A 23639-nucleotide genomic window follows, 5' to 3' on the forward strand; every position below is an offset into this window, starting at 1 on the left:
AGATTGGTCTGTCTAGACCTTGAGTCTTGAGCAACTGCTGTATTCATGAGCAACTGGTGTTTGGAGCCTCTGGTGTTGTTCCCAATGCCCTTCTGAGCTATGTTCATGTACTGGCTTATGTGGTCCTGCAGCTTGGTGGCTATGATGCCTGATAGGACTTGCTATGTTGTGGGGAGGCAGGTTATTGGCCGGTAGTTGGATGGTGGTGTTCCCTTGCTGGGATCTTTCATGATCAGCACTGTCCTACCTTGTGTTAGCCAGTCTGGGTGGGAGCCTGCTGCTAGCAGCTGGTTCATCTGTGCTGCTAGGCATTCATACTCTGCTGTCAGTTTCTTTAGCCAGAAGGTGTGGATCATGTCTGGGCCAGGTGCTGTCCAGCTCTTCATGTTCTTGACCCCCTTTTATTTATGTGTGTGTGTGTGAGAGAGAGAGAGAACTAGAATGTCTGAATTCCTTAAATAGTTTGTTTAAGGATTTATACAGCTGTTCAACTCACAGAAATGCAACTGAGGGGTGTACAACAATAAGAGCAATCACAATATCCCAACCAAAAAAAAAAAGCACCAGCAACAAGTGCAAAACACACAGTTCGGGAATACCGACATACACCTAACGTTCCTGCCCCCAGTGCCTGAGGGACAGCCATATCGTCAAAGCTTTTCTGAAGGCTAACAGGGCTGGGGCCATTGAATGCCTCTTTAACAATGGAGTATGGCAGGTCCCTTCACCATAGTCTTAAAAACAAGCTGTGTTGACTCAGATATTCAGTCCAATATTCTTTCACATGATGGTGATCTAAGCGGGATGGACAATTGCCGTTTATGTTCTCTAGTAGCTAGGACAATGACCTCTGCTGCCTTCATTACTGAGGTTCGGTATTTCCATCAGCGCTCGATGGAACATATACAGGAAACAGTTGAATGAGGTCAGCCATTGGTTCAGGGTTCAGTATCATCACTATGCTGATGATACCAGGCTCTATATCTCAAGCCCAGGGCTGCCCAGGTGAGGCTATCAATGTACTAACCCAGGGTCTGGGGGTTGTTGGCTTTGGCTCGCTCCCGACAATAGTGGCTGGGGGTGCGTGGCCCCTCTGGGTTGGGCATGTTTTCACCATTGGTCTCGGATGGGGTTGCGCTTCCCCATTTGAGACTGGTGTGCAACGTGGGGCTCCCCCTGGACTCATAGCTACTGCTCGGTAACCAGAGCCTGAAGGGCTTTTGCACAAGTTCATCTTACATACCAGTTCACCCTTTCCTTGACTGGAAGGCACTTCATAGGGTCACTCACCACTGGACTGTTGCAATGCATGGAGATCCATGGGGCTGCCCTTGAAGACCATCTGGAAGCTACAGCTGGTTCCAGATGCAGCGGTGCGAGCAGCAGCAGGCACCTCCCACTATGCCTGTGTGTGGCTGCTGCTACGGAAGCTGCTCGGGTTGCCAGTTGGCTTCCAGGTGCAGTTCAAGGTGCTGGCCATCACCTATAAAGACCTCCATGGCACGAGGCCTGTTTATCAGTAGGACTGCTCACCTCCAATCATTTCCTCCTGCCTGCTATATTTGGACAGAGCAGGTGCACTCTAGTTCCCTCAATTAAATGTTGTCATCTTGTGGGACCGAGAAAGCGTGCCTTCCCTGATGTTGCCCCCACCCTCTGGAACGGCACCTCCCCCCGAGATACATACAGATCCCACTCCTGGGCTTCAGGAAGGCACTTAAGACCTAGCCGTGTTCCCCCACCTGGGGTTAGGGTGTTTGTGGAGCCCTTGTTGTCTTTTTTGATTGTGTGGTGGGTTTTTGTCCAGGCTGTCATGCTTTGCTGTCATGTTTTTAACTGTTTTAGTTGTATATTTGGATGTTGTAAGCCACCCAGTCTTTTGCAATGGATGGCCATAATAAATGTAATAAATAATGTTGCCGGACAGTTTGCTGGCTTGAAAACTCACTCCAAGGCGAGCTCTGAAAAAGCAGTTCTTGCAGACTGGTGGTGGTAGTTCTGTCAATTGGTCCCTCCCAATATTCGTACCCAGTTTCCTTTTTCACCACTGCCACCTGAATATAACATTTCCCTTCTAAACAGATCTCTTTCTTTCCATATAAAATCTGAACAATTCATATTCTGGGTTTGGAGTAAGAGCGAAAGGGACTTGAAATATATCTTTGAATATCCATGTTTTTGCCCATTTCTCCAAGTCTTTCATTCTGAACCAAAAGAGCTGGGGGGAAAAAAGGTCTGTTGCTTTCTTTATGTCTTCATGTTTTTTAGCATTGTTGCAGTGGGTGTTTGAATTTCAGACATACATATCAAATGCAATCTGGAGGATAATGTATTTGATAAAGAGACAATATCCTAAGGATAATCCCACTGGAAATTTTATTCAAGCGCTTGATGTTTGGCAGATGTAAAAGGTAGTTCTCACATAGAGAAAAATGTGACAGTAGATTTGATCATTATTAAAACAAGGGACAGATGGAAACCCATCTCTTGTCTGAAAGAGAGGGGTGGGCAGAAATTTAAATCTTGGTTCTATGTATGGGGTTTATTTTTGAAACATAGCAGTCACTGGAATTCTTTCATAATGTCTTCTTAGTTGTTTTTGGTAACAATAAAAATACTATTCAGAAGCTGCTGGGTTCTTATGTGCCTGTTAATTGTTTCCAATCCAACCTGCTGGGGATGGGGGCGCTGATAGCACACATCTTAAATGTGTCGTCTTGTTGTTTTTAATCTAGCATTTCTTATAGGTAGATTTAGGAAAGCAAACAACAATTAATTCATTTTCATCTCCTTCCTCCAGCATAGCCTTCAGACTGTACCCAAGACTGTTCTCAAATTTCAGGTTTCAGTCAGGATAATTCAAAATCAGTGTGTAAAGGAATAGCAAAGCATACATGAAGGTTGGCTGGATAAAAAGATAGGCTGAAAATGCCCCTGGCCTCTGTGTGGGAAGACATTGCCTCTTGCTTCTTTTTCTTCTTTTCCCCCAATATTCTTTTATCCCCATCAAAGACAGGCCAGGAAAATCATTAACAAAGACTGTTGCTATGTGAAGTTCTACTCCAGCTATTCGACATATGATTGGAATTCCACTGGAACGCCCGTGAGCTTTTATCTGGGACCAAGGCTTGTGGACCCCGAGGTTTTGAAGAGCTATTAATTACTTATTTCTCAAATGATGAAACGAGTGGAAATTAAACAATTAAACAACAGTGTTCCCCTCACTCTTGATAATAATCAGTATGACTAGCCACATTTAAAAGATGAGTGCATCAAGGTTCACGGATATGCTACAGATTGAACGTCTATATGTTTTTATAGAATGAAAATGGCAACTCCTCATAGAAGTATTTTTTTATTTGCAAACTAGAATTACCTCAAACTAGTGCGTATTTTCCAAAACCACTTCTTCTAAACAAATAGCAACTAAATCAGAAGTCACTAATTCTAAACAGATTCCATGTTATGAAAACCAGATGTTTATATATGAAAGAGACAATTTGCCTGTGCATTTTCGAAGATTCATAGCTTTGAAATATTTTACCACAAACATTAGAGGTTGAAAAAATGGACTTAAATGTCAGTTTAATAGATGCCAAAAGAACATTTTCCACATATGTTTACATTTAGACAATATTGGAACAAGATGTAAAAAAGTAAGTTGGGCAAAAAAGTAAGGTTAAAACATTAGCTCTTAAAGATTGTGATTTAAAGACTTTATTTTCTTTTCAGTAAAGTCAGCAAGCTTTATTCATGGTTTTTTGAAAAATCTCAACTTTAAAAGCCACTTTTTTGCCATTATCTGAAAGTTCCTTGAATGCTGTGTAAAATTTATTTCTGAGATAAATAAGTTGGAAGATTCTAACATTGAAATTTGACAATAATGGATCTAAAATAAATATTTGTCAGTGCTAGATATTTAACTCTACTTAGATTTCTGTATATTTTTCCTGAGTTTAAAGAAGTTTAAAAGGATATTTATTTACCAAGCAGATATGGGAATTAGAAAGCACTGTTTACTGATAACTATTTCATGCTTTTTTAAATGTTCTCATGATAGCCCACTTTCCTCTCCCAAGGTAACAGCAGCATAAAACATTCTCCTCTGCTATTACAGAGATTGGTAATCCCACCCCCCCACCCCCACAAAGGAAAAAAGAATTAAAACCAGTCATGTGTTATTGCTCACCTGAATGTGTCATTTAAAAATATTCTGTGCAAAAAAGTAAAGTTCTGTTAGATGTTGTAGTAAAGTTCTGTTAGATGTTGTAGATGTAGTCTCTAGACATTGGTTACCACTGGTTCAGCGGTATTTTTATGCCATGCAGTTTTTTTATCAAACCCAACCCAGAAAGGCTAGTACAGATACAGCAACTACCAGCTTTCTATTTTCAGGATATTCAACACAGCAAAAAATCCATGATTAATCTTTGGTTTAGAGTTTTTATTTATTTATTTATTCATTATTCAGATTTTGCTACCGCCCATCTCCCCCCAAAAAGGGACTCTGGGCGGGAATAGATGTTATTCCATCATTGTTTCATTGCTCAAAATGCTTGGATTGTTGGGGGAAAGAGTTGTGATTGTGAGATGAGCAACTATATAAATTGATTAAATAAATATATGAATGTAGGAGACCCCTTCTTCTTACATTACAAGTTTGATGATTCACTCCTAATTTTAGCAGAATCATTGCAAAATCAAGGCTTTAAAATCATGAATAAAATGCTGGCTGCCCCTTGTAGATGGGGGCTGAACGCATTCACTGTGTGATGCTGGATTATTGCTTATTGTCTGTGTGTGTCAAAAAACCACTTATTGCTTATTATTTATATTCTGTTTTTGTTTGCTTTTAAAATCTAAATGGTTTACATAAACTGAAAAATATGACACACTAAAAATAATTGAGATGCAGTATCATGGCTATAAGCATAATAGTCTCATAACTGAAATCAAACTTTCATATAGTTTGTTTAAAAAAAACAGCTTCATTTTAAGTAAGAAGAGCTGAAATTAATCTGGTTTCAGCTCTGCAAAGTTAAGGTGCTGATGGCACCTAACGCTGTGCTGAAAGCTGGATGCTCAGGGTGAGGCTAGCTGGTTGTCATGGTGCTATATCACGGTTTTGTGTTACATCCAAGTCAGTCCTGTGTCAAAACAGACTGACTTGTTAATTTTGGGAATAACCTTCTAAAGACCTTCGTGAGAACATGGCAAACTCAGTGATATGTCTCTTGTTTTTAGTGGAACAACTGATACTTAACTTTGGAGGGATGATTTTGAAGGCTGTGTGATTTTTTACTTCTTAAAGTACTTTGAGCACAATCTTGTTAGGGTTAGGGTAGGTTTACTGAAGCATGAAGAAGTGGAAAACCGTTTCTAGGGAAATGCAAGTTTGCTCCTGCACTTGTGGATGCTGTGTAAAACTCTCACAAAATAAAGGAGTAAGCTTTGATTGACCATTTACTGTGAAGAGTTCTTGTACTGAGTTCAGAAAAAAGCAGCCCGGTTAGATCGTCTCAATGTCCCTGCGTTGTTCCAGGTGCCCCATGGTCCAGGGGTAGAAAGCTCAGAGGTGTAATAATTGGAGCTTGTAAGCCAGCAACCAGCAGTGCTCAGGCCAAATAGAACTGTTGCATAAGCTTTGAGTTGGTGCCTCCTTCTCAAGACTAGAAAAAGAATGACCTAAAGTCTGTTAACTTGAAGGGATGCAAATAAAAGTCGTAAGATTGAAATGCTGGGGCTGACATACATATAAGGATTGGTTTCTGTGTTTAGAAGTAGGCAGATCTTCTGCATAGATATGACTTTCTTGTCTGCAATAAAGCTGTATTGAACCTGTGAAGCTTCTGAATGTGGGATTAAGTTCCCAAAGAACCAAAATTTATTGTTGACAAAAGTCTGACAGAAGCATTTCAACTGTCCTGTGTCCTGTGTTCTGACAGACTTACTGCTCTCACCTTTTTCAGCCCAGGGCCACCAAAAATAGTTTAGGTTGTCATCCACTCTCAGGGCTACCTACACTCAGTTTACCAAAATGTTAACCATCAGGATGACTTAAAAGAAAAAGATTTAAAATATATTTTAAATACTCAAAAAATAAGTTCTAAATTCCCATAAAAAACTGATGGGCCCACTTAATGCAGTTTGTGAAGAATATAACAATAGCAAAAGTAAAATTTTCTGGCTTCTTCCTAATGTATACACAAAACATACACTTTTGGCAAGCTGCTTCTAAAGCTCAACAAATAAATTGCTTTTGTTTGGTATCCTAAAAATTGAATACAAGTGTTCAAGTATCTATAAGGCACATGCACAGGGAACACTTTCGCATTTGGTAACCTTCCTGTAAAAGAAAGCACAGTTCACAAAGATCAAACAGGAACAACTTTATGTTATAACCCATGTCTAACTTCCACATAGCAAAGAATTTAAAAACACCAGTAAGGTCAGCATCAACGTTTTCCATTATTCGAAATGCTCCTTGATCTCTGAGAATGTGCTTAATTGACTCATCTTTCTCTCAGTTCAATCTTGTTAGTGGCAGCCATGATGGGAACTGTGCCTGCTATTTTACTGGGGCTCTTTGAGTCTCCATGGCTAGAGGATTTTTTTTTAATGCTAATAACGGGATATTGAAGATACAAAGCAATGTGGAATTAAATGCCCTGAGCTCTGAAAAAATGTCTGGAACATGAGCTGTTTTGTTCTGCACTCAGAACCTGTTGTCTTCTTTGAAGCTTGTCATTTTAGACAAAGTACTTCAACTCACAGTATGTTAGGGCCTGGTCTCAGGAGACCTCCTCAGACAAGGAAGGGGGCCAGGAAGAAGCACCTTAAGAATGAGACCCTTTCATGCTGACCAATAGTTAGCCCCCACTCTCCTGCCCTGGACCAAGAGACTCTTGACTCAGACCAGGAAGCATCAAAAGATGGAGAAGCCAAGGGGTGCTCCTCCATACCAAGAGACAGCTGGACCTGGCAAGGCCTACTCGGGAATAACCAATTGAAGGAGGCTGGACCTGATCAGTTGTGCTTAGGTAGGATCTGAGGCTACAGATAAGTAGGGAGCAACCTGGACTTTGAAAGGTTGTTGGAACAATACTGGTCTGTGAAGGCCTCTGAGAAATCTGACCCAAGAACACCTGGCTAGAAATTTGGCTTGTTTTTGAATTCTCATTCCCACTGCTCCTTTGGGCATAGTTTGTTCAAAGGAGCAACTTTGGACTTTGATATGTAGCCCAAATATGGGACAAAAACTATTTCAGTGACTGAACTATTTGCATCAAGGGGTGCGTAGACAACCGAGGTGTAACCCTGTTTATTGTCTAGGTCCTCGGCAGCTTTAATTACTCTGATGTCCTAGATTATCAGGCTGGGATGAGGGCTAGGAGATATCAGTTTGTAGTGCCTCTCATACTTTGTTTGATAGCATTGTGTTACCACATAGACAAATCTGATTTGATCTTGAGAAAATGTCCTGGCGTGCAAAGGAATCTTAAAATACTGGCAATATGTGCTTTATGAAATTGCCAATAAAATGCCAATTTTCTTCCAAATTGTTCTTACATAGGCACATAAAGCACTGAAGAATCCAAGGAACTTTGGAACTACTGTATGCATAATAATTTCACTTGGAGGCTCTGTACTGTGATATAATTCTCCTTTGAAAGAGCACAAAAGTTCTAAAAGAATCTGTCTTTCATAAATTGTTTTAGAACTGCTAGAAAAAATGCAGAATTTTCTTTCTGGTACCAAATCTACCCTGATCTAGGAATGATGGGGTGTTAGAGTGTCCAGGAATTGGGGTTGGCAGGCAGAAAGCCCTAGAAGAATTATTTGGAAGAGAAACAGGAATTTGGAGAAGGCAAGAAAGTTGGTCTCCTGTTGGTAAGCAGTATTTTGACCAGAAAAACTGTCTTTATTGACTTGGTTCCAGCTATTCTCAGCAAAAGATACACCAAAGAAGTGTGTGTGTGCACACTCCACACATGCACACTTACCCACACAATGAGACAGGAATTGGAGCTGAAACTGTAGGGAGACTGGAGATTGAAAACGGGAATTGTCTCAGAACTTTGGTTAAACAAAACCAGTAAGAAGCTTTTGGAAACTGGTTAATTGAAAATGAAAGTGGAAGCTACCCTTCCCACAGTCCTTGTGGGATGAGGCCCAAAGGAGAATCCATAATCCTGAGGCTCATTTGTATAATGCTAATCTACTAGTTTCAAGAAGATTTGCATTAGTCTTAATTGAAGAGTTGCAATTTAGATGCACTCATTAATGCTTTTGTGAGGGACATTTAAAAACCAATTAGTGTGAACTCAGAGAGTGTTTCCAAAACAGAATGCAAACTTATTAAATATTAACTTTGCCATTTGTTTAGACTATTAAATTGCCTTATATTATCTGTTTGTTTAGGTCTGATTAGTGCACATAATCTCCTATAAAGGCAAGGCAAATTGAGCTCTTAGAACTTGAGAGACGTTATTTTTTAACACTCTCAAATGACAGTAAATAGAAGGTACAATTCTTCTTCTGTAGTTTGGCCACTGTAGTGATATATAAAAATGTTTTCTCATGGTTTTCTCTGTTGGTTGACCAAAATACAAAAATCAAAAACATTTTCAAATGCTTTAGGGGTCCTGTTTTATCAACTTGATCGCTTGCAACAGCAGGTAGTATATTTGAGTTAGTTTCCTGTTGAACTATTGTTATATTTATGCCTAAATTCAAATGCTTAGTGTTCTATAACATGAAGTTTTGAAGTGTACAAAATTACAAAATGTAACCTCTTTTTTCCCCTCTCTCTTCCTATACTGCCCTGGCCCTTTGTGATCTCTTACAGATTTCAAGAACTTGTGAAAAAGTTCAAGGTAGAATATCATGCTGGCGGGTCTACACAGAATTCCGTTAAAGTGGCGCAGGTTTGTCCCCTTCAGAATGAATTACATCTAGGTTAAGACTTAATTGTAGAAAGATGTTTTTGTTCTAAATTTGTTTATTTAAGGAGCATAAACACAACATAATATGGCTGTACTTGACTGTTGCCAACAGTATGAAGAGATGGCCATGTATACAGTGGTCATCTGAAGCTGCAGCTATTACTCTGTTTCTGGGTTAGATTTGTAAATATCCTACTATAATTGAATAAGATATTTAAATATTACAGTGTGTCTTACAGTTGGGGATTTCATTGCATTTCATATGTGTTCTTGAATAAAGCCAATGAGTGCTGGAGACTAAGCGTCATCCTTAGCAAATAATAACCACAACTTTATCTTATCTGAGACTTTGTATTTATTGAAGAAGTGTAGTATCTTGAACATAGTCTACCTAATATTGGATTAAAAGCCTGATAAAAGCCTTAAAAAGATTGGGACCAGATTTTAAACTTGCCACAATTGGAGTAAGGAAGAATCTTGGGAAATCTTTGCCTAATGATTTGCAGAGACATCTGCCTGAAAATTTCTCCCCAGTTGTACTGAAATCAAGTTGGAGGGACTGGTTTGAAGAGAGGAGGGCCTGGAGAGAGGAGGCAAAGGCCAAGATCAGCAAAGTGCCTGAAAAGGAACTGGAGGAGGACCATTAGAGCAAAACTGAAGGAGAATTTTGAATTAATCTGAAAGCCATGCTGGCTGGGGAATTCTGGGAGCTGAAGTCCACACATCTTAAGGTTGCCAAGGTTGAGAAACACTGCATTAGACTAATCTTAAACTTGTAGAGTGTGCCTTCTTGACTGGTAAGAGAACTTAGAGTGGCAAAATAATAAGAAGTAGTGTGCCCTCATTAACAGCATATATAAGAAAAAGTGTATCTTCCTTTTACCGCTCCTCTCCCACCCTTTTATTAAGACTCATTGAGGAAAAAATATGCTAGAAGTTTATATTATATAATATTTTGAAGACGTTATTTTAATTGCATTTAAAAGTATCTATTTAGAGTAAAATAGTTCTGATCATTCTCACAGCATTTTTCAGCCAAAGGTTAGGGGCACAGAGACTAACGTTATCTTAGTGTAGCTACGGTGGCAGATGAACCATGACCTTGTTCTTCTGTTTTGGGGAGTCAAAATTTCAGTGATCATTGCAGCTAATATTTTAGCATAAAATGGTTGCCTTATTATTATTTAAAATATTTATAGCCTCCTTCCTTTAAGAATGTAAACCATCCCATGACGTGGGGCAATGAAGTCATCTCAACCAGAATATAGTTCATAAGATTTTGAGAGCTGGAGTGTGTGATAAATCATCCTAAATGGACTTGGAAAGTAGTGAATGAAACAAAACCTGCATTCAGGAAGAAAACACATCCAAAAATATGTTTGTCCTTTGCAAGATGTGAACAGATATGTGAAATTTGGCCATTGTTGCTAGAGTGATAACATACTAAGGCAGAGAAAAATTAATGAATGAAAGCATTCTTGATAAAGGACAGATCTATCTGATGAGTAGGAAGTTGCAGTGCAAGTGAATTTAAAGAAAGAAATTTGGAAGAAAAGACCAGTTTGATACACTAGGAAGGTGAAAGAGAGACAAAGCACAAAATCAGTGCCTCAGGTAGAGCATGGAAAGTTCAAGTTTGCACTGTAATCCCCTTTCTTTGATATGCAAAATATTTTGAGCTACAAGCTCAGAAATTAAAATTACATTCTTTAATAATTTTGGTAACTGGTGACCTTTTCCCTTTGGAAAATACCTAATGAACAAAGATCAAACCCTTTAGAATTATGAGCTGATCATGCAGTGATGCAGTCACATGATCTTTCCCAGGGGAAGGAAGAACACACCAAGGGTCGCTGTGTGTGAACCTGTGGAAGCGTCAGAAAGACGCAGCAGCAATCGCTTTTTCTTGCATCGGGCCATTGCGGCTGCTGCTTATGTCTCCTTTTGCAGAAGAGCCTGCAGTGTCACACCCCAATGCACCATTGTGTGTGAGCACGTGAGGCCCATCATTAATTTGCACATTTGGCAATTATAATTAGGAACCCAAAAATGGATCATTGGCTTTTATCTGGCACACTTAAGAGAAAAGGGACAGATGGTAGAAATGGCAGTGAGACATCAGCGTATGAAACTCAGCACAACAAAAGTAAGCAAGCTCACAGTGCAGAGAAAATAAAGCAGCGAATACTTAAAACTGGGATTTACTTTCACTGGAGCAGACAAATTATGAAAGCATAATACCTGCTAAATTTTACCATCATTTTGACACTAAACATGGAGAATATAAGCTTAAATAATGTAAAAGTAGCAGGAAAACTATGAAATGGGCAGTTTAAGGCAATGATTAATGCTAAGTCAGTGGAGCCCTATATAGGGTAGTTATACTCACAGCAAAGACAGAAAAACTGAACACACAGAAAAATTGTAGGTGAATATTTTGCAGTAGCTGCACTGACTTCTCTTTTTGTGTTGCACAATGCGTTGAGGTGTGTTTTGGTTTTGGTTTTTTGTTTGACTCAGGTTTTCAGCAGCTTCCCAACTGGCATATGTCACAGATATATTTAATAATTGGAATGGTCTCAGTCTGCATCTTCAGGGACAAAATAGAAGCATTGATCAAGAAGAGTGAGACAAAGACCAAATAACTTGAATTGTCTAATTATACCTTGATTAGAAATTTGTAAGATGTTCTTGGTAAACATATGACTAGAGAGGACCTTCAGAATTTGAAAAGAAATGTATGTGAGCACCTCCCTGTGACTTATACAGCATTCAACTGGATAAGAAACCCCTTGATGATGATATTTTTCTAAGCATGAAGATGAGAGAACTAGGCAGATTTGTGCTATTTTCTATATCAGTAGCTAAAAAGAGATTTTTTTTTCCTTGATAATTGACCATTTTTTAGCCTAAAACTGCTTTGCAAGTTATGGGGTGTGTACCCAAGCTTAAAGTCTCAAGTGTCTTTGGTAATGACTGGTATCTTCTTTGTTGTTTCTTTGTGGACCTGGTATATTATTCTATTTGTGTGTGTGTGTTGTATTGTATGGCTGCCCAACTTGTAATTACAATTCTGAGCTGCTAATATAGGATTAAAATCATAGAGCCAGTATCGTGTAGTAGTTAAAGTACTAGACTAGAAGTGGGGAGACCCACGTTCTAGTTCTCCCTGAGCTGCAGAAGCCAGCTGGGTGACTCTGGGCCAGTCACTTTCTCTCAGTCATAGTCTGGGAAGATGAAAAACTAACCTGTATTGGACCAGTGTGATGTATTACAATCTATAACCTTCAGTGAAGAGGTCTTCAGAATTGGGCTGATTGTTTAAATCTATTTATATCAGTGTCTGTCTCTCTGCCATTGGAAACGTTCTCCACATGCTTGCTAGGAGGAGGGAGGTGATGGAATATTTTTATTCTTTATTTTGTTTCATTCTTCTGTTTTTCCAATTGCCCGTGTTTAGTTTCTCATGTTTTAAATTATATTACACGGGGTGAGAAAGCAGCAACAAAGCCAAGTGGTGGTTTTCATCCTAGACTTTGGGCTTATGGACACTAATGCACCATTTATTGTTGTTGTTGTTGTTATTGTTGTTATTTCATTTGTGCTCTAAATGTGGAAGCAAGTCTGCTTTATCTATGTAATGGGCACTTTGAAGACTCCTGTTCGCCCTGCCAATTCATAAAATGTATAATAGATACATACCTTCCTTTCCCCTCCAAGCCGTTGTGGAAAAGAGCATTTCTCATACCAGATTCCACAATTACACCATTAAGTGACCTGAGAACCTTCATATTTTGTTCTAGACCAGTGCTTCATATGGCCCAACTATCCTACCCTGTTTGATCCTGACCACATAGTAGCCATGAACTCAGCCCATTCTGATTTTGCTGAATAGCCCATGCAGACTGTTCTTTACTTCTAAGCTCCGAGTTGCTTCACCTCTTCAGCTGACAGCTTTACCTATTCTTGGTGGTAAACCTTGATGGGATGAAGTGCTACAGTAGTGCTGTGGGGAACAGAGTATGGTGGTGATGTGTATTTTGAAGTAGGTTTATGTTCTAGGTTGGCCATATTAATTCATACGTACAATATTTTTAACAACTATTTAGCTCTGTATACGGTCCATATCTAGTCGATCTCCCGCCTTCACTTTCCACACCATAGTACTTCGTTGTCCCCTGTGGTTGAGCAAGACTCACTGTTGCTCTCTACTGTTCAGCACTGCCACTTTTGAGCACTTCAGTATTATTCTGAAGTGGCTGGGCATCTTCTTGCGAGAAGGTGGAAATGCCATACTAAACACAGGCAGATGTAGAGCAGGGAAACTAATAGAAAATGTGTTTGCCTACCCATATTTGGCTATAATGCTGCTCTCTTTTGATTTTAACCTTGCTCACTGATGGCTGAGCCCCCCAACTCTTTCCTGTAAATGGATGGTACCCTTATTTTTTAAAAAAAGATTCTCATAAACAGGTTCCACCTTTGCAGCTGTATTTGTGCACCTAGCCACTTTTATGTATTTATTAGTATATTAAAGAAACATAATATCTTGATCTGTACCCTGTATGAGAATATAAAATATCATTCTGGTGAAACACTTTTGCTAATAAAACAAATATTAAGGGAGAATTGTATTAGGTTGCTTTATGAATGCTATTTCTCTAATTATGTCAACAATTCACGTTTGTTTTTTCAAACTACTAGAAAAGAAAAGAATAGGAAATAAATAAATTGCAGCATTCAGTGACATGATGTTAAGGTAGTTCGGTAAAGTTGGGTGATATAATCACATGCTACCTTTTTATTATTCCAAAATCTTGCACAGCGAGTACTTGCAGGGATAGATTGCAAGGCAATGAATCTTCTTGCACAAAGTGCTGGGATATGATCCTCCAGCTTAGGCTCTTGCAGGTTTTAATACCTTGTAAACTGTAACCTTCAGCCAGGGAACAGTCCCAGCTCATATGCAGCGACTAGCCTGCAGAGTCAGGATACTTTCAGGGTGATGCAACTGAGGAAATTAATTCCTTTTCTTTTTCCTTAGTGCCAGATTTACTGTAGCAAAACACTGGAAAGCTAAAATAAATCCTTGTTTGGGTAGGTGGTATTAAAAGTTTGGGCAACAGCACTGGCTGAAAAATGAACAGAGCGTCAAAGAGTCTTGAGTAATCCTCTAATCAAATGTAGCTCCTGTTTTATCACAGAAACTGTTCTGGTTTGAGGAGTGGGCTCCTTCAGAGATCTCCTATGCAGGAGGCCTCCACTGGCTTTAAACAAGCCTACTGCCAAACCTCCAATCGGCCAGGGTGGGGAACTCTGAAGAGATGACTTCCTCCCTCTTTCTTGGGGTATCCAGTCAGAAACATACCCAATGTGTAGTTTAAAACAGACAAGGGCAGCTTTCCTTCTTTCAGTAGGGAAACAGATGTACAAACAACATGGGTACAAGATATAGTTAAACAACACTGAAGTCGTGAAAGGGAAAAGTCCCAGAAAGATGGGAAGTCCTACAAAACTGAAGGTGCAATTGCAAAAAAACTCCCACAAAAGGGAAAAATAATCTACCAGCATGGATACTGTCCTATCTTAGAGCGAAGAACCACGCTGAGACAGTAGCTTGAGTCTCTAGTGTTTATTGTTCTACTCTACTAGACAGAAAATCCTGCCAAACTGAAAGGCCGTGGGAAACCCTCACAGATTAAACCCAAAAATCAAGGCGGGTCTGCTCTGAGTTTCTTCGAAGGAAAGTTCAAAGCCTCTAACTACGCATGCGTTTTTCCCCCTGGATAGGGGCTCCCTCCTGCTCACCATCTGTACTCATGACAGATACATGCAGAGCTTTCTAAAATGGTGAAGAGAAAAAAGGGCCTGTAGAAGAAATGGAAGAAGGACCTCCTCCCCAAAGAAGAAGACAAATCTCCAGAAGCTATAGGAACTCTTTCAATAAGATTAAAGCTCAGAATGGACTGGGCTTGTGAGGAGCGATTTTAAAAGATCTTTGGGGATGTTATGGAAAGCCCAAGAGGTCATAGGCTTCTTGTGAGACTCGGTGGTGAATCAGTAACAGATGAGGGTAAGAAGGCAGAAGTTTTAAACTCCTGTTTTGGTCTGTCTTTTCTGAGAAGGGGAATGGAGCACTAGCTGGTTATCATTAAGCTACTGGGGGAAGGAAGGAACTGCAGCCCACTCTAGGCACTGAGAGGTAGTTTAATTCAAGTTTCCAGGGCCAGATCATAAACTACTGAAGGAACTAGCCGAAGCGATCGCAGAACCACTCTTGGTCACCTCTGGGAACTCTGGAGAATTGGTGAGGTCCAAAAAACTGGAATAGAGCAAATGTCCCCGTCTTTGAACTGGGGAGGAAGGAAGACTCAGGAAACTACAGACCTGTTAGCCTGATGACTACACTGGGCAAGATCCGCAAGCAGATTTTTAAACCTGTTTGTGAGCACTTGGATAGGCACGTGACAATTAACAGGACCCCCTGCAAAGAAATCATACCATGCCAACCTAGGTCTTAGCACCAGGTTTATATCCTTACTCCTGACCCTGGCAAACTCCTCCCAGCTTGCAACTCTTTAAGAGGCTTTATGAGTTTCTTAGTTCTGCCGCAATCAAGTTACACAAAGTTGGTTTTTCTTCATGTTTGGATTCCATGTTTTAGTTGTAATATCTCTCTCTACACAGATATCTTCTGGGTTAGAAATATTATATTTAGATATGTAAAATTTTGGACCTCTTTTTAAGATTTGAGAGAGAGAGAGAGAGAGAGAGAATGTGTGTGTGTATACCCAAACTATATTTTGTACAGTTGCTGCTTTCAATTCCTGATTCAAGGTTTTTTTTAATGATAAGGCAACTTGGAGTACCCTTTATACTTATTTTCTTGTAACAGCTTTCCTACATCCTTTAACATCTTTTTTTTTCATGGAACCATTAATCCACTTCCATTTCATATTGTATTTCTTTAAACAATAGCTTTCTGGGAGTACCATCATCTGCTATTATAGCTAAGTGACTTTCAAAAGCTTCTTACTGAAGAGACTACCATTCAAAGAAAGGAGGAAAAAAGGCTATTAGGAGAGAATGTCTGAGCTACATCTGCAGAGGGCAAGAGGATTCTTCTTGACTGAACACACAGCCCCTACTCTGTGCGAGGTCACTCGGCTGTCCTGGGTGATGCAGGAGAAGTCCTTCATGGCAATTTGCATATACTTCTGGGAGTTGGTTGCCCTTTGCAGGCACAGATGAGGGTACTAAGAATAATTAGGAAATTCTTCTAGTATCCGTGCCCAAGAAAAATGTTGAGATTCCTTGTTCTTGCTTGCTGCTTTGAGGTGAGCATTATCTGTTGTCATGGTTTAGCTGAGGCTGATGTTCAGTATTTGTTACCTTTACCATTTTGTTTAGCCTGAGAAGATGCACTTGGGTCTTCCTATTGAACAAGTTGCTGAAATACTGAATCGCTGACCATTTCTTCTATTACAACAAAGTCTGTATGCTTACAAGGCGAGTGACAGTGAGATAGCAAACCAGGCCATTATATGGCACTAATCAGGGTCTTGCCCTGAGAGTCTCTTCACTCAGACATGGTTCAGAGAAAATGTCAGCCCAGTATGCAGCTACTATAAAGAGGAGAAAGGAAGAAAATGCCAATTCCATGCTTTGAATCATCAGGTAGGAAATGAAAATCAGAGTTAAGAGCCTGACACAAATACTCTCTCTCAAAATTTATGGAACAGTTGGAGTACTATGTTCAGTTCTGATCACTGTATCTCAAAGGACATATGGAAGAGCTGGAAAAGACCCCAAAAAGAACTAGCAGGAGGGAGAAGAAATGCAACTCCCCCATGATTAAAGGAATAATAATTCCACTGGGATGAGAGCTGGGCAAGACATAAATATACCACTTACTTTTAATAGTTAAATTTTAATCCATGTGTCAAATAAAACAGTAATAGAATCTTACAACTTTTTTGCGTGACTTCTTTCCGGATAGTCTGTTAGTTTGTTTGGCTTCCTAGTTTCAGAGGAGTGCAGTTTCTGACCAGTATGCTGAGCTCATTCTTTTCCAGTAACAAAACACTCGTGAAACCAGAAATGGGTAACTTTCATCACATTTCCTTGACTTAGATTTTGTTAGAGCTACTGGCAGATTGGACAGCTTTGGCTTTTCTTTTGCAAAATCTTCCCATTTTCCAGCAAAACCCTTTCCATTTTGAAAGGGTAAAATTTTGAAATAATGGATAAAAATAGTAAATTTCACAAACATACTTCCATGGACCCTGCAAAGGCTACCACTATATTATTATACAACTATGGCAGGGCGAGGGACGCGGTGGCGCTGCGGGTTAAACCGCTGAGCTGTCGATCGGAAGGTCGGCGGTTCGAAACCGCGCGGCGGGGTGAGCTCCCGTTGTTAATCCCAGCTCCTGCTCACCTAGCAGTTCGAAAACATGCAAATGTGAGTAGATCAATAGGTACCGCTTCGGCGGGAAGGTAACGGCGTTCCGAGTCGTCATGCTGGCCACATGACCCGGAAGTGTCCTATGGACAACGCCGGCTCCAAGGCTTAGAAACGGAGATGAGCACCGCCCCCTAGAGTCAGATTCGACTGGACTTTACGTCAAGGGAAACCTTTACCTTTACCTTTATGGCAGGGCAGATGATTGACTATTCATTCATTCATTCATTCATTCATTCATTCCTACAGCTGCAAATATAGTGCTCCATTTCCCAAAATTCAGAGCATATTGCAGTATTAATATGATATTAATATTATAAATTTAAAAGTAAAAATCAGTTTAATCAATTATAATCAACTCAATGCACTGCAGTTTGGGGGTAGCATGATCTCCATGTGCTTTTCTGGAGAGCCTTGTTTTCATGGCTCTCTGAAAACATAGTAGGAATGAGATGGGATGGGATGGATTTTCAAGGATAAGCTGTTCCAAAATTGGGGGAGGGATATAAGGTGTTACAAGATGCAAAGGAAAGAGGAGGATTGGGTCTACCTGATTTGAAATGGTATTTTGTAGCTTGCTGTTTGGTTTGGATGAAAGAGTGGGCGCTGCTGAGAAATAGGAGCCTCTTGGAGTTAAAAGGACATGACCTGAGATTTGGTAGCATGGATATTTGTAGTATGACAAGGTCAAGGTTAATCTTTAAAAATCATTATGTTAGACGTGCCATATTAAGAATATGGGGTAGATGCAAATCCAGGCTGTGCCCAAAAACACCTTTGTGGCTCTCAGCACAAGAAGCACTTTATAGACAAGAAATATTAGGCAAACACAAATGGTGAACTTATCATGAGATACTAGAATTTTGTCAAGGGGAATGTAAAATAAAATCAAGAGAAGAACTGCTGGCAGAGGGATATAGTTGTCAGTGGTTTCTTATTTAGAGTGTGCTGACTGGAAACCCTTTATGGACTTTTTGCATAAGACAGAAAAAAATGAAAAATGACTTATGGTTTTGAAGATTTGACAGGATAGATTATAGAAAGAAGAGAGACATGATGTAACTTTAGAGAAAGAGGTAGATTTATAATTGTACTTATAACTGCTGTAAGGAAGATCAGTAGCCACTTCTTTGTATCTTTTTTCTTTCTTTTCTATTTTTCTTTTTCTTTTTTCCCCTTTCTTACACTTTTAGTTTTTGTTCTGATTTCTTTTTCTTTTCTTTTTCTGACTTTATATTAGTTTGTTTTGTTTATATATACAAAAGGGAGGAGATGGGCAGGGACAAATTTAATAATAAAACAAAATAATAAATAAATAAAATATATAACAAAAACAGAAGTGGGGGCTATCATTGAAAAGGCTCAGCATGTTCTCTCTGAAGGTGGGAATCTCAGCAACTCCCCTCTCCCAGATATTCCAGGACAGGCAAAATAAAGGGACAAGATTAAAGCCTGAGATGGAAAGAAAAATAGAGAATATCTCTTTACTTCAAGTTAATTTAAATATCCAGGGCCAGATGAATGGACTCCTTCATTACTGAAGCATTTCTTTAAATATTATCTTTATCTGGAGAATAAATGAACTTCCAGATGAAGAGCAAATGTCCTCATCTTCAAAAGGGGGAGGAAAGGTGAATCAGGAGGAACTAAAGACTTATCAGTCTACCAACAATACCTGGAAAGATTCTGGAGGGAAATCTGGAAGTGATTGAGCTATAAGCATCTCGAAAACAAAGGTGTAATTACCAGAAATCAGCATTGCTCAACATTGCCCTAGAAGATAGGCGAGGAACAAAATTAAACCAATTTTGATAAGTTAGAGAAATGGGCTGGAAATAACAGATTTGATAGAAACATTTTTGAAAGAAATGAAAATCATGTGCACAGTTTTAGGATTGGGTAATTGTTGGCTTGCTAATAGGATTTGTGAAAAAAATATCTTTGAATAGTAGCATTCCAGTTCTGATTTAAATTCAGTGGAATTGGAAACAAGGTGATCAGGGGACTAGATACTCAGCCCTATGAAAAGAGATGGAAGGATCTGGGTATGTTTAGTTCTGAGAAGACTGAAGTGGGATATGATACCTCGGGTATTTCTTGAAAAACTGTCAATATCTCTTCTCATTGTGTAAGACACAGAATAATGGAATTGAGTTTCAGGAAAGCAAGATTCTGATTGGATAGGAGGAAAAATCTCTTCCTAATAGTAAGAGAGATTTAACAAGGGAATCAATTAACTAGAAATTGTTTAAGCAGAGGCTAAACATATACCTCTTGTGGATGGTGTAATTTGTATTCCTGCACTGAGCAAGATTTGGATCAGTAGTCCAAATGTCTCTTTCCTCCACTGTGATTCCATGATGTTGTTCCATACTGTCCTCAGCTAATGATCTGGAAGCACCTTTTCCCCATAAGAATCAGCTGGAAGCTTGCTGAAAAAGCAAACTCCATTCATCAAGATGGGTTTGAGTACCATGTAATTCAAAAAAAGGAAGTTCATTATTCCCAGTTCAATTTCAGTCATGGACATTTTGCAGCCACATGGCCCTCTGAGCCCTACGTTGGACTGAAGAGAAAAGCAGTGTCCAGTGGCAACCCCTGCCTGTTGAGTGTTTTGTCTGTTCAAGGCACAGTAAACTGTGGAACTTTCTATTTCATCTTTGTAGCATAGCATCCATTTGCAGTGTGCAACGTGTTTGGCCTAGTTCTGATAAAACTATAGATGGAAAGGTTATGAGCTTAATGACTATTCTTGGGAATCACTTGTATTTTACCATCACTCTCCAGTAAGCAGAAGGACCTAACTAGCCAGTTTGGAATCCAGAGATTGTGGAGAAGGAGATGGTAACATGATCCGTGCGTCTAACGGTTTATTATCTGGATCTGACAGGATGAATCTGCAGCTTAAAAGGTCATATTGGGGAGCCCTGTGCTGCTACCCCTGATACTCCTCTATTCTTTCACACTCAGAAGGGGAAAATTGCCAAACCTTACCACTAGCTAGCTAGTTTTACAACAGTGAATATTTGAGGAAAATGGCAAAGGCCTTTTAAGGCCCCAAATCGATCAGATTGGGCATGGCTGCATCCTGGTCCAATAGATCTTGAACTAGCTCTGATTTGTCTCTAGAATGCCTTGTTTCAAGGCCTGTTGTTAGCGCAAACCCCCACTGGGTTTAGATTTATGACTTTGGAACTTGACATGGGTATTAGCACAGCCTCCAGGACTGATGCTCTTCTGCATCATCTCAGCCCCTCTTGGAGTGGGGGGATCCAAGGAGTTTAATTTTTTTTTTTATGTTACTAACTAAATATCTGGTAGTCCTACAACAACTCAAAAGGATATTTATGTCCTTCTAAGAAATTTCATCTTCTTTGCGGGGAGGGGGGAATGTGTTTAGAAAAAGGGTTTTGGATACTTTTAGACACTTTCATTCTGAATTGTACAAACAGGAATTCTAAATACATGTGTATGGTATTTTTAAGAAGCATAGGTCATAAATGAAAGTTTATTTCCTTTATTTATGTTGCTAAAGGGAAGTAACTTTTTTTTTCAGACAGCAAGAGCCACTTTTAAAAAGAAACAGCTTATTGGATGTTTCTACAAAAAGATGCATTTTAAAAACTATAGCTCAAAAGGTATAATAGGGATTTTTTTTTCTTCCTACAGATGGAAAAATAATTAGATTAGATCCAGAGATCCTCCCATTAGAATTCTCTTGCTCGCAGAAGGGGGTGGGAAAGTGATCCCCCCCCCCCATTCCTCCTCCTGTTTGCATTTCCTAAAAGTAAGTTTTGGAGAGATGGGGGGACTCTGAACAGCAGGAGCCATGAGGCTTCGGAGAAAGTGGTGGGCAAGCGTTGATCACCTCTCCCATCCATCGATGAGGGTCTGCTGAACTGCAGCTATTTCTCTTTGCAGTAGCCCTGCTTGGTTCCAGGCGATAGAACAGGTCAGTGTTCCAAAATAAGCTTTTGATCAGGATATAACCAGAATGGAAACCAAAGCATAACAAAATAATATTCTAGTGAAATGTGCAAAGTATGTTCATCTGCAGAAAATGCTTGAGGATCTATCCCATTGAATCCAAAAGACGGAGAAGGAATTCCAGACCATCAGCAATAAATGTTGATGGTCAAGTGACATAACATATTTAATGCTATGCAGCATACCCCTTGCAGAAAAATTGGAGTGCAGTCCTTTCTTGACCTGTAGGAATTAATGGTGAATTGAGAGGTCGGTTGTTAATGGGACTGTGAAAAGGAGGAAAGAAACAGAGCAGAAGTTTCTTGTTCCTGAATTACTATTCTTATAGAAAGAAGTAAGTGAGAGAAATGGTGGCATAGAACAGGTTAAAGAGCAAATCTACTATTTTTAGTTTATTCGCGTCTTGCATTCTGTGTTACTTTGTTGGGTACTTGCCTTTAGTGCTCATTTGAAAGCTTCCTTTTCTCTGTACCTTTTACCTTCCTGTTAAATAAACTCTGGTTCTCACTTTTTATATTCAAATACATTGTCACTGTTTTTCCCTTATCATAGAATAAAGAGCCTTGTGAACTAGGGATATCACATGCTCTCATCCCAGGAATTTAATTTATTCAATTCTAGACTTTCTCCTTCTGCAGTTCTGAGTTAATAAATACTTGGCCTGACACCTGAAGCTTTTGGGAAGCAGCTGAGATAGGCTTACATAGCACTTCTTTCTACCTTGGGGTTCCTTTCCCACTGGTCCCATCCCTTACATAAAGATAGATAGATGGATTTTTGATTATGAATTTTGATTATCATAGTAAAATGAATACAAACTAAACAGAAAGAAAGAAAGAAAAAGTTTTTAAAAGGTAAAAAGTACAAGGAAAAAGAAAAAGAGAAGACAAAGTAAGAATATAATAAAGAGAAAAGAAATATATAAAGAAGTGACTTCCAACCTTCATCACAACAAGTATAAACAAATTTAGTAACTCTTCACCCTCTCTAAATTTACAGACATTTATCTGTTCATCCCATATCCCATCTCTTAGGTAAAGGTAAAGGTTTCCCTTGACATTAAGTCCAGTCGTGTCCGACTCTAGGGGGTGGTGCTCATCTCCGTTTCAAGCCAAAGAGCCAGCATTTGTCCGTAGACCCTTCTGTGGTCATGTGGCCGGCATGACTACACGGAACGCCGTTACCTGCCCACCAAAGCGGTACCTATTAATCTACTCACATTTGCAGTTTTCGAACTGCTAGGTTGGCAGGAGCTGGGACTAGCAACGGGAGCTCACCCCGTCACGCGGATTTGAACCACTGACCTTCCAATCAGCAAGCTCAGCAGCTCAGCGGTTTAACCCGCAGCGCCACCGCGTCCCATCTCTTATCTATAAACAAATCCATAAAACATCACCTTTTCAGTCCTGGCGTCAGCAGAACATATCTTATTTTAACCTATGAAGTTGGTTTATTCGATCAAGATTAAAATAGATATTGTGATGAACGCCTACCCAAGTTTCCAACCAGACTCACAGAAGAAGCTTATGGATATCTGATTTATTACTGGATAGTATGCAAGTTCAAGAGCAAAGCTGAGAATGGCAAAAACGCAGGTCTTTCAAACAATTAAAACTTGTGTTGTTTATTTGTTTAGTCGCTTCTGACTCTTCATGACTTCATGGACCAGCCCACGCCAGAGCTTCCTGTCGGTCGCCAACACCCCCAGCTCCCCCAGGGACGAGTCCGTCACCTCTAGAATATCATCCATCCATCTTGCCCTTGGTCGGCCCCCCTTGATTTTGCCCTCCACTCTCCCTAGCATCAGCATCTTCTCCAGGGTGTCCTGTCTTCTCATTATGTGGCCAAAGTATTTCAGTTTTGCCTTTAATATCATTCCCTCAAGTGAGCAGTCTGGCTTTATTTCCTGGAGGATGGACTGGTTTGATCTTCTTGCAGTCCAAGGCACTCTCAGAATTTTCCTCCAACACCACAGTTCAAAAGCATCGATCTTCCTTCTCTCAGCCTTCCTTATTGTCATGAGTAATGACGGTGAGCAGGAGGGGGCCTCTCTCCAGGGGGGAAAACGCATGCGTAGTACTGAGGAATTAAGCAGCCATTCAAAAAGACACAGATCAGACCCGCCTTAACCTTTGGGGTTTATCTGTCTGGGTTTTTCCCACGCTTCTTCAGTTTGTTAGGATTCTGTTTGTGTAGCAGAAATAAACACTAGAGAACTACTCCTCATCTCAGTGTGTGTCTCA

At 39.8% G+C, this 23639-nt stretch overlaps 1 protein-coding gene across 2 annotated transcripts in view; it reads left to right on the forward strand.

Annotated features, from left to right (window-relative positions):
• Positions 1-23639, forward strand: part of ADK (adenosine kinase) — a 259216-nt gene that overhangs the window by 87802 nt on the left and 147775 nt on the right. For both annotated transcript variants that reach the window (XM_063307666.1, XM_063307667.1), the window contains exon 4: positions 8849-8927. In XM_063307666.1, coding sequence (XP_063163736.1) covers positions 8849-8927 — 79 coding nt within the window. The remainder of the gene's footprint in view (positions 1-8848; positions 8928-23639) is intronic.

The sequence above is a fragment of the Candoia aspera genome, chromosome 6, assembly GCF_035149785.1.
Source record: "Candoia aspera isolate rCanAsp1 chromosome 6, rCanAsp1.hap2, whole genome shotgun sequence".
Lineage (NCBI taxonomy): Eukaryota > Metazoa > Chordata > Lepidosauria > Squamata > Boidae > Candoia > Candoia aspera.